This window comes from Haliotis rubra, unplaced genomic scaffold, assembly GCF_003918875.1.
Source record: "Haliotis rubra isolate DU_JTF1 unplaced genomic scaffold, ASM391887v1 Scf406, whole genome shotgun sequence".
In the NCBI taxonomy this organism is placed as follows: domain Eukaryota; kingdom Metazoa; phylum Mollusca; class Gastropoda; order Lepetellida; family Haliotidae; genus Haliotis; species Haliotis rubra.
Window position 1 is genome coordinate 93,908 of NW_025767087.1, and position 11,891 is coordinate 105,798.

The 11,891-nt window shown below is 39.3% G+C and overlaps 1 protein-coding gene across 1 annotated transcript; it reads left to right on the plus strand.

The window, feature by feature from the left end:
- The first annotated feature begins 1,920 nt into the window (after positions 1–1,920).
- On the plus strand, positions 1,921–6,737 carry LOC124287818 (host cell factor 1-like). The gene is made up of 6 exons (XM_046724280.1): positions 1,921–2,039; positions 2,618–2,732; positions 3,196–3,384; positions 4,091–4,388; positions 4,638–4,698; positions 6,485–6,737. The coding sequence occupies exons 1-6, from the start codon at positions 2,008–2,010 to the stop codon at positions 6,552–6,554; spliced, it is 765 nt and encodes a 254-aa protein (XP_046580236.1). The 5' UTR covers positions 1,921–2,007; the 3' UTR covers positions 6,555–6,737.
- The last annotated feature ends 5,154 nt before the right edge of the window (positions 6,738–11,891 follow it).

Sequence of the window (11,891 nt, forward strand, 5' to 3'; positions counted from 1 at the left end):
CTCCTCCTGGAGACTGTGGAAGACCCGAGGGATGTGGAACCCCACCACCTAATGGAGACTGTGGAAGACCTGAAGGCTGTGGAACACCACCTCCCGGTGATTGTGGAAGACCTGAAGGATGTGGAACACCGCCTCCTGGTGACTGTGGAAGGCCAGAAGGATGTGGAACACCACCTCCCGGTGATTGTGGAAGACCTGAAGGATGTGGAACACCACCTCCTGGTGACTGTGGAAGGCCTGAGGGTTGTGGAACACCACCTCCTGGTGATTGTGGAAGACCTGAAGGATGTGGAACTCCACCTCCCGGTGATTGTGGAAGACCTGAAGGATGTGGAACTCCACCTCCCGGTGATTGTGGAAGACCTGAAGGATGTGGAACACCACCTCCCGGTGATTGTGGAAGACCTGAAGGATGTGGAACACCACCTCCCGGTGATTGTGGAAGACCTGAAGGATGTGGAACGCCACCTCCTGGTGATTGTGGAAGACCTGAAGGATGTGGAACACCACCTCCAGGTGATTGTGGAAGACCTGAAGGATGTGGAACGCCACCTCCCTACAGGTGATTAGGAAGACCTGAAGGATGTGGGAACGCCACCTCCTACAGGTGATTGTGGAAGACCTGAAGGATGTGGAACGCCACCTCCTACAGGTGATTGTGGCAGACCTGAAGGATGTGGAACGCCACCTCCAGCAGGTGATTGTGGAAGACCTGAAGGATGTGGAACACCACCTCCAGCAGGTGATTGTGGCAGACCTGAAGGATGTGGACGCCACCTCCAACAGGTGATTGTGGCAGACCAGAAGGATGTGGAACGCCACCTCCAGAAGGAAGTGATCATGTTCAAGGTGATAGTGGGCCCAGTGAAGGTCAAGGTGATAGTGGGACATCGGAAGGGGTCACAGCCCCAGGTGAAGGTCATGGTGATAATGGTGACTCTAAACCTAGTGTTGACGAAATCCAGGTGAACAGTCAGTTCAGCAGGAAGGTTCTCCCACACCAGCAGTTGAATCAACTAGTCAGCCGATGGTGAACGCTGCTCTGTTAAATAGTGCTATAAGTAGTGCAGGTGTCGGTAGCGTGGAAGCCTGTTGTGAACCCATGGACACAACCCAGCTGCAGCGGCTACTGAAGACAGTAGCATCTCCAGTGAAACCTCGAAAGCCAGGCCTCCCTCGCCCAGGCTCAGTCAGAAAGTGCTATGGACACATCTTCAACATTTACAGGTTCAGCAGCAGGTGCCGTGGTTCAGTGTTGATGTGTCAGGTAAGTACAATGGGTCAGTTGAAATGATCTGTTTTGGTGTTTCCGTTAGGCAAAAAAAACCATGTCTGTTTCTGGTAAAACTGTAATCCGACCCTATCTTAACCCACCTGACCCTAAATCATGACTGGAGTGCATTTCAACACATCATTTTCATCCAAATTGAGTATGATATTTTATGTTTTTCAGTGTACATAGGGCTAAAATAGATTGCATTGAATTGGCATAATGGGCTCTCACTGACAAAACCTGCAAATAAATAACATGAATAATGATTGCTATAGAAATCTTTCAATGTTTCACAACAAGGCATTGTCACTACACGATATAGTATCTTTGAAGACTGACCCACCTACCCTACTTTTAAAAAGCATGTAATAGGAAACGTATATATATATTTTTTGGGCCTTAAGTGTCTTGGTTTAAGACCAACAAAAAACCACAGTGCGATATCATGAGTGTTGATTGTTGTTTAACCAACCACACACACACACACACACACACACACACACACACACACACACACACACCAATATACCGGCGTGTGAGTTACCCCCCTTTATTCTTCACTGATGCATTTGTAAAGTTTTGTACATGGTTGGGCCTAACTGATTTTATGCTTAACACATTATTCATTGTGATGTATGACTATACAGATCCCCTCGCAACGTTAGCGACAGCAGCGATGTCATCGGCGCCTGTAGCAGCAGCAGTAGTGAAACAGGAGCCAGGGACGCCGGCAAATGGCGTCAAGACGGAACCAGAGATTAAACAGGTCAGTTGAGTGCATCAAGTTATTCCACATTCATTTGATGGTTCATTGATGGATCGCTTTTGGTTTGAGATCTGTGATGGCCTTTAATATTACCTTGTACGTACAGTTCCATTTTCTCTTTCCTCCATATCAAACTGACATGCTGTGATGTGATAGTACTGATCAAACCGGTGTAACAACACTCTATTTATTCCACTTAATTTAGTGCGGTGGGTTCAAGCGTTCACTTGTCACACCATAGGGGCAGTGGGTTAGCCTAGTGTTTAAAGTGTTCACTTGTCACACCAAAGGAGCGGTAGTGTAGCCTGTGGTTAAAGCGTTCACTCGCCACGCTGAAGACCCAGGTTCATTTCCACTCAGGGTACAATATTTGAAGCCCATTTCTGTGCCCGCCCTCTGGAAAATAGCTAAAAGCGTTGTAAAACCATACTCACTCGGTCACACCAAAGACCCAGGTTTGATTCCCCACATAGGTACAATGCATGAATTGCCATATTAGGTGTCCCCCTGTTTGCACGTAGAACAGCAAATGAGTATGCACTGTTTCTTGCAGGGAATAATGAGCGTTTGTGTTTCAGGAAAAGACAACTCCGTTGGCGTGATGCAAACCAGTGGTATGATGTCGAATCATCAAGGGCACGTATTGTATCTCACTACCACCTTCCTTCTGAAGGAACCCAGGGCAATGGAGATGTAAGTTCTGACAATGTTTCTAGGAGGTTTTCTCAGCAGATTCTACATTTAGTTAAAATGGGGATCCAGTGGGCAGAATGGCTGCCAAGTGTGAAGGTTTCTTTCATAATTGAAAAGGAGTAGAGCTCAGCTTATTTGTGTCAGTAATATTGTCGTGTCTATCTTCATTCTTACTGCCCACTTGTGGGTTTCACTGAAGTCGTAAAAGCCTAAGAAGTGCATTATCCATGGTTAAGGCGCCAAACAACTTGAAACACTTTTACAAGTGTTCAAAGAATTGTAAAACTCTTGATTGTGCATTATTGACCATCTGTTTGTGTAGTCCAGATACAGCCATGTTATTGATATGATCCATAATAGTAAATATGGTGTATTTTAGACAAGATTCTGATCATGATTCTACATGTTCAAAGGCAAGGAAATGGTAGCGCCAATTTTTTAGAAAACTCTCCCTCTCTTTCAGGATATTGACGTTGTTAACGTCCCCGACCACAGCGTGTTAAAACGACAAGAACTCCAGCCTGGAACAGCTTACAAGTTCCGTGTGGCAGGCATCAACGCCTGTGGCCGAGGTCCGTTCAGTGAAGTCTCAGCCTTCAAAACATGTCTGCCAGGTTTCCCAGGGGCACCCTCGGCAATAAAGATCAGTAAGGTAGGAGTTACTCCCCTTTCACCGGGTAGCCATCTTTGGGGTGGAGACGGATCTCCACTTAAATGAAAGTAAATTGACCACTCTCCGATAATGTTTTGCTACTAGAATCATTAGAAGTGGTGTGACCACTAAATCAGATACTGTTACTTATGAAATCGTTTCAAAAGACTGGAGTGAGGACACTTAAATGTATATATGAAGTGGCTCAATTTTCTCTGGATATATTGTATATTACTGTACACTGTGATGTCTGGTCGTCTCACTCAGACAAAAATAATGACATGGGCTCTATTTGCCAGTGTATCAAACTTTGTCAAGTTACAGGAAACTATAAAAAAAGTGTAAGAAATACTTTGAATGACAATGTGTGTTAATTAATTGCCATCAAGATCAAACCTTCCCAGCGTCGTGATGTAGCTAACAGTTACTTCCCTTTGTCGGCCTCACTTTTGACTAACCACGTATCTTTAAATGCTTATGTTTATATACTGGACAAATATAGTTAGGTCTCTTTATTCATTGCCACTCTGATAAAATATCAATCATAAAAATACCAATATCCCTAACTTATTTTGTCCAGTATATGTGGTTCCATAGGGCGTTAAAATTGTTGATTGGGTCTTGAAAAGGTCCTAAGGAGGCCTTAAATTTGATGACTAGTTATCTGTATGAACCCTGTACATGTTTGTGCTAATATTATTTTCAGAGTGCGGAGGGAGCACATTTATCATGGGAACCACCTCAAAACACTGCCGGAAAAATCACTGAGTATTCTGTCTATTTGGCCGTCCGAAATGCAGCGGCAGCAGAACAAAAGCCCGGAGCCCCAGCTCAGCTTGCGTTTGTGCGAGTCTACTGTGGCCCTAACCCCTCATGTGTCGTCACCACGGCCAGTCTGGCATCAGCTCACATAGACTTCACCACCAAACCAGCCATCATCTTCCGTATCGCAGCTAGGAACGAAAAGGGTTATGGCCCAGCTACGCAAGTCAGGTGGCTGCAAGGTGAGTGGATGATGATGATGATGATGATGATGATGATGTTAAAAATACAAAGGAATATATCTATGTGCTAGCCTCATTGTTGTAGATAATGTGATGATGTGATTGTAGTGATGGTGATGATTATGATGATGATGATGATGAAATATGTGAAAAGGCTTCCAGCAAATGCTAACAGACAGACGGCTTAAAGGCATTATGTTGTTTTGTGTTACTTATGGATCTATCTAAAATTGATTTTACTTTTTACAGATGCCTCCCAAACAGCAATGGCAGGTGGGAAAATAGCCGTGAAGAGAGTCAGCTCGGATGGGTAAGCCAAACACTTTGTAGTTGCAGTGTTACAGGACAGTCCAGTACTGGGTGTAAATTGTGAAAAATACCTATTCTGATATGTCTCAAATAGATTCAGCAGTTCTTTGGAAATTTGTTCAACAAAACATATCTTAACTGGTAGAATATTATCAGTCCAGTTTATGTTTTCAAGGCCATGTCACCCATATTACATGTATGTTATACACTTATGTTACATAACACATGATTCATGGTAATGCATTTCATTACATTTCCATTCTGTTTGAATTCTAACTGAATTCTTTTGAATATTTTATGCATGTCCTTTGACAGATGGAATCTGTTCTGAAGTCTTTGAGCATCAATGACAGTTACCGTTTATCGTAGGCTTGGTTTGTTGATGTGATATCGGCATACAGTGAGTGAGTTTAGTTTCACGCCGCACTCAGCAATATTCCAGCTATATGGCGGCGGTCTGTAAATAATCAAGTCTGGACCAGACAATCCAGTGATCAATAGCATGAGCATCATTCTGCGTAATTGGGAACTGATGACATGTCAACCAAGTCAGCGAGCCTGACCACCCTATCCTGTTAGTCGCCTCATACGACAAGCATGGGTTACTGAAGGCACATTCTAACCCGGACCTTCACGGGTCGCATCGGCATACAGAGGACGTACAGGTTGTACAGTGAGACCTCGGATACCCGGACCCCAGATATCTGGAAACCTCGCCTTCCGGTCAATTTTTAGAAAAAAAACATTCTCTTACGTTATAAAAGTGACTGTCTATAACGGATATTCGGTTTCCGTTTCCGGACGGTACATTTTACAAACAAACCGGCTAAATCAACACAAAATTGACTCACCTATCCGCACGAAGCTTTGATCTACCGCTAACCGTGTGAAGGGAAGTGCGAGAGTCCCACGTGTTTTGACACGAGACGTGGTGTCATATATATATTTTGTGTCTAATATAGCTTCTCTAAATATCATATTTATTGTAGCAACAAACTGGCTTGCTTATTTTACCCCATTCAACAATCACTTTAACTGATTACCGCCTCGTTTTCCATTGACTGCTAGTTGACAGTATCATCGGTAAAAATGTGTGAATTTAAATGGCCTCCGTATTTTACCCCATTCCATGTGCGTACCACATTCATGAGGGTCCGTAAACCTTAGGGTTGATTATATGTATTTTACATAAAAACTGTAAATAAAATTCTTTGGGTTAAATAATAGTATTCTGTATTATATTTTACTGACGACGCGCCAGAATTCATCCCGCTATATTATTGTGCATGTTTGAACTTTTTCGCCGGGTAACGCGTGCACAGCTGATTGCTATTTCCGGCTTTGTGTAATGCGAGAGACAAATACGACGCGGTAATCTTAATCCCTGCAAATAATACAATGCCCAGCAAAACAACTTATAACTTAAAAGGTAAATAATCTTGTCTAGTGATGTTTAATTGCAAATTTGACGTCTCTACTGACAAAGTTGTCTTCTGTTGTTTGTTCACGCGAAGTGATACGATGTTGTTTATTCAGTCAAAGCAATAAAAGTGCAGTGTGTCGATATTCAAGCCAGTTATGTTGTGATGCTGTTTTTGAATGTCTATACATGTATAATAAACGCTTGATGATCATAAATATTTTGGATTTTCCTTGAGGTGTATGAAAACCAAAAATCCAGATAACCGGATATTCAATTATCCGGACGATTTACGTAAAAACGAATGTGTCCGGATCTCCGAGGTCTCACTGTAATTATATTATAATCATTGTTATTGTATTTGCAGCAAACCCACCATCACAATCACTGGTGCAGCTATTAAGAAAATCAAAACTGAAGAGGAAGGACAGAGCTAAGGGGAATTCTCATGGCCCACTAGTGGTCAGTACTGATGCACATCTTCTACTCTCAACAAATACTAACTCAAGATATGCTGCCAAATGGGAGTCAAAGACTTCGGAAATAATGAATCTACAGGGAACCTGTCAGGAAAGTGAGCCGTCATTCAAGCCCAGCTGAGAGCTATTGTTCAAGGAAAACTAAGGAATGGACTTAAACTTGAAAAAATGGTCACATCAGTTGAGACGGTACTGTTCGGTTGAAATTCGACTAAAGTGCATTATAAATGCATGTTGGGTGTATGTGTATTTGTTAAATGTTTTCAGAAAACATTGTACATGTGAATACCAGCTGATGATGTCGGACGACGGCACCGTCACCGCCCCTAGTGACACTGTCTCTGTAGTACACCTCCCAAGGTAGCGACACGTGAACTTGTGCATCATTTTTTTTCATTTTCATATTCATTTGTAAATGATTCCACTGTCATCTTTGTTACGACTTTCATCTGTTACATACTGTTTACACACACAACACAGTGGGTATTGTAAATATCAGAGCGAAATGTACATCAGTTGAGAAACCTTTCATCCTCATCGCGATACAGACAACACCACGCCTCATCTTGAGTTGCCAGTCAGCCTGGTCTTTTGTTTACAATATTCACTAGTTGGTATGTTCACTTCTAGATAGTGCAAGCCTTGCAGCAACTAGACTTGCTTCTGCTAAGCTTTTGTTAAAGATAGTCTTTGTTAGTTCCCATTCATGTATATTGGGTCTCATTGTACATGTATTTGAAATGTTTATTACAGCTTTTTCAGAGTATTCATTTGCTTCATGGTGGAGTAAACGCCACGGAGAAACGATCTGGATTGAATGGCAGCCTTGGGGAAAAGAGTTGGGAGGATAAACTTGATAACATGAAACTTTCTAGTTGTATTTTCCATAAAATCTTTGAGCTTTGACAAGGCCATCAAGGATGACCAGCTATGTCAACTGTTCAAAGTTATGCTGATTTCTATGCTGTCTCATTTAAGATTTTTCGTCTGTCTTCATTGTTCAAGAATATCATCAGTATTTCTCACTGATGATGATTGCTTGAAAAAGTTTTACAGTATGATGATTGTCAAGATGACATATCAATATACTTTTATTAAAATATCTTGGGATTATATTTTTGAAGAGCATGGGTTTTCATAATGAAGTTATATGACAGATTAAGATTCTTCTGTTTCTTGATTTGTGCTTGTGTACTGCTGAGAATTAGGATAGTGCAGAGTTTTTCCAAAACTGGAACTAAGGAACATTCAAAAAAGAGGAATGGTGTGAAATTGTAGGAGTTTTATCTGAAATGTGGAAAGGGAATATGTTATACAGTTTAACCACTGCATGCTGAAAAAAATATGTCATATTCTTGGTTCTTTGGCAAATGTCTATTGGCAAACATTTTCAACTAGATCCTTTTGCCAGAGAATCAATTTTAAGAATATTTTTTTAAGTTCAAGAGGGATTAGTTTCATTTTGTAAATATATGATTGTAAATGAGTGCCAGAAAACTTTTAAATATTGTACAAATCTTTCATGGAACAGGATTTTTGTTGACATGGAAATGGTTTGGTTACTCATCAAAATAAACCGTGTTCAAAATTTCTCTACTTAAGTTCATCAAATTTTTAATTGAGTTTTAATCACTTCGAGTAAGTTGTATCAATATTGTAAGTATGTAAAAGAAAAAGTGAAATTTTAACACATCAATAATGCTGCATTGTTGATAATGAAATAAACCCAACTTATAGTTAGAATGCATTTCTGTAGTCTTCAACTTCTTGTATTTCTAAAGTGTTCAAATATTTGGCAGCTCAAACAACCAGTTCAAGTTTTATATTGAGTGTAAATACAACTTGGTTGTTGATGTACATGACTTCATAAGCGTGTAAAGGATTTCTGTAAATTTGCTTCTTCTGCAGTTGAAGACAGTTGACAACTTGGTACCGTAAGCAATTGTTAAGGGTTTGGAAGCTCAGTAACCCATCTTCTTGGCTTCCTCTCTCCAGTTTTCCAAAGTTCGTAGAAATGTTTCCACATGTAGTACACATTTTTCTTAGTTATGATCAAATGTTATTTATGTTTTCAAGAAAACATTAAGATATCGTGAAAGAAGTGCTACAATTAAATCCCTATGTTGAAATGGAAAAATGGTTGACATTTCATGCTTTTCTTGTTCAACCTTTAAATTGATATACAATTGCATGGTAAGTATTTGCTGATTAATTCTCCAAGAAAAGGGTAATATATTTAGAATAATGTTCAGTTTGACTTATGCAACAGGAAACATTGTGTCAGTGATTTTGCAGCTAGCATTATGGAAATGTGGATATGAGAGATGTTATAATTAGGAAACCATCCTGATATGAGCTCTCACGACTGTCATATTAAAGCCCATTTCTGATGTCCCTTGCGTGATATTGCTGAAATATTGCTAAAAGAGGCATTAGGGTAGCCTATTGGTTAAAACATTAAACTTTGTCACGCTGAAGACCTGAGTTCGATTCCCCACATGGGTACAATGCGTGAAGCCCATTCCTGGCACCCACCGCCTTAATATTGCTAAAAGTGATGTAAAACTAAACTTGCTCATGTTCAGAAAAAGTAAAAAGACCTTGAGGCTACATCGATATTATGAAGGAATATTAAACAAATTACAAACGTCATTGAGAAAATACAAAATTTGCATTTTGGTAAGTGTTGAATGATTTGTGTATTTTCTCAAGTCTTCTGACAATCCAAATTTGAGAACTTCTAAAAAGGTCATTGGCAGTTTCATGTTGAGTGGTACCGCATTGTCTGGAACTGAGGCATTAAGTTGTGTTCGGGTGAACGTATATATCAAATATGTACAGCACTTACTTACATATACGCAGTTCAGTTACTAATATGTCACTACATGTGCTGGCTAAGTTTCCACACTTTCAATTGCACCTGCAAAGCATTAGATAGTATGCCATATTTTAACAGTTGTGTTTTATTGGTGCTTAAGCTGTTTGTGGTCTCAAAATGTGTTAACTTTATCAGACCATAAAAAGAATGATTTCATTTCCTGTTAAGTCCGTGTCATCTTTTTGTCAGTTTTTCATACAATTATAGGGCATGTAACTCTGAACATATTTCCGTTGCATGACTGTATATTTCCTTTAACATGCTAACTGTGCATTACAAAGATAAAAACTGAACCTATTTTGCTCAAACTAAAACAATGAGTAACATGAGACCCTTTGTTTTGTTGCCTTATGGAGAGAATAACAGTAAACATTAGGATACGGTTAACATAGGAAACTACCGTTCTCGTAGAGGCTATCATAAGATTATTTGTACATTTGTCATCATGTGCCATTTTGTGGCATGACCATACTAGACTTTGAACATGCGACATGCAACACCATTTGTTAAACTATTGCAATGTTTATTGTTTTATATTGATACATTTTAGATTTGAAGTATACGATGCCCATCTCATTTAAGTGTACCTAAATAAATCTACTTTTAATCAGATGACTTGTTGTGATAAATTGTCAAAGAGCTGTTCCTTGTTTTGAGTTGTGCCACAGAGCTGTATGGAGAGCCAAGGACATTTGATAAATGTTTAATCATATACAAGCAGTTTCTGAATGAACACTGAAAATGAAAAAATGCAAGCAACATGGATCGGAAAATGTCAGCTTAAGGGTCTTGCAGACCATCTTTCAACTCTGACTTTACTTCTCTGAAAACAACATCAACAAAAAACACAGGAACCAAATTTCATTCAGCTGTGGCCATGTTGAAAATTGGATTCAAACCTCTGGGTCAGATTGGTACCAAACTGATGTCAGTTGAAGTAGTGCTGCATTCAGTGATTGGAGGTTGTTCATCTCATGGAAAGATTACTAACATACACTGATTTGAAGTTTTATTTACAAGACAAATAACATCTGAGCACTGACAATGCAAAATAGTTGGTTAGTTTTAGCTATGCTTTGGTAATAGTCCAGCTAAATGACAGCAGCCCATAAATAATCGAAGTCTGGACCAGACAATCCAGGGATCAACATCATGAGCATCATTCTACACAATATAGGATGTAACTATCATGTGAGCTAAACATGGAATCTTTACACAATCACTTCCATTCAACTTGAGATTATTAAAATTCTTTTAGCAAGCTTTGTATATTGGCAAAACTGGTAAATGCATTTTCTGTAAAAACAAATCTACAACCCATAAATGATTCAGCTATTACACTGTATATAAACAAACATGATACTAATTTTGATTCGTGTAAAAATATGACCCTGCATTTAAGACACAGGTGATAACATACAAGATGACACTGAACATTTGAAAAGAAAAGAGCTGAGTTTCAGTTACATGCAAACTATGGTAGTTGCACACATTATAGAAATGCCACATCCAAATTTGAAAACATTTCATTGAGGAACATCAACTGTACTGACATCACTTCCCTTTCATTCTACGAAAATAGAGATGTCAAAATCATAAAAAAAAATGTTTCTACTTGAAATGTAACAGCAATGAAGATGCTGGTGATGTCCAACATCACTGATTCATCGTCTATTCTGGAGACCAAGATAAAGTATCAAAGATAAAATTATATCCACCAGACTCCTGTATCATGAAATACAACCAGTTAAGCACAACCATAAGGTTTCCAAATTATAAAGACTGGTTGCTATGTTTTATGCAGTGAGTGAGTTTTGTTTAACGTCACACTCAGCAATATTCCAGGGGCTGTCTGTAAATAATCGAGTCTGGACCAGACAATCCAGTGATCAACAGCATGAGCATCGATCTCCGCAATTGGGAACCGATGACGTGTCAACCAAGTCAGCGAGCCTGACCACCCAATCCCATTAGTCGCCTCTTACGGTTTTATGCAGACATGGATTTTATGTTAGTAGCGCTGGTTTAAGAAAAACAAATCAATGAAACAGAAACAAAATTCATCAGTATCCAACATCATGAAAAATAACCTTTATAGCACCATCACATAAATATGATAAAAATCACCACAGACTCAAATCTCCAATTTACAAATGATTTCATTTACACACTTGTATTATTCTTAAAGACATCTGAAAAGGGTTCCAGATGTGATTTTGATAGTCGGAATTAAAACATTCTGCATATTTTTGTCTTTTCACAAAACATTTTTAAAAAAAGAAAGAGAAAAGACAAAGAAGAATATCAAATTGAATAATGACATTCAAGGCAAGTTTTACTTAAAAGGAGCAAAACTTGTATTCTTCTGAAACAATCAAATATTCATTACATCTGTCAAAGATAAACTTGAATGGCTC

Bases quoted from the DNA above. Each gene is read 5' to 3' on its own strand.
- LOC124287818 (XM_046724280.1), top strand. From the start codon at position 2,008: ATGGCGTCAAGACGGAACCAGAGATTAAACAG. The intron at 4,389-4,637 runs GTGAGTGGATGA...TACTTTTTACAG, and splicing joins GCAAGTCAGGTGGCTGCAAG to ATGCCTCCCAAACAGCAATG. The intron at 4,699-6,484 runs GTAAGCCAAACA...TTGTATTTGCAG, and splicing joins AAGAGAGTCAGCTCGGATGG to CAAACCCACCATCACAATCA.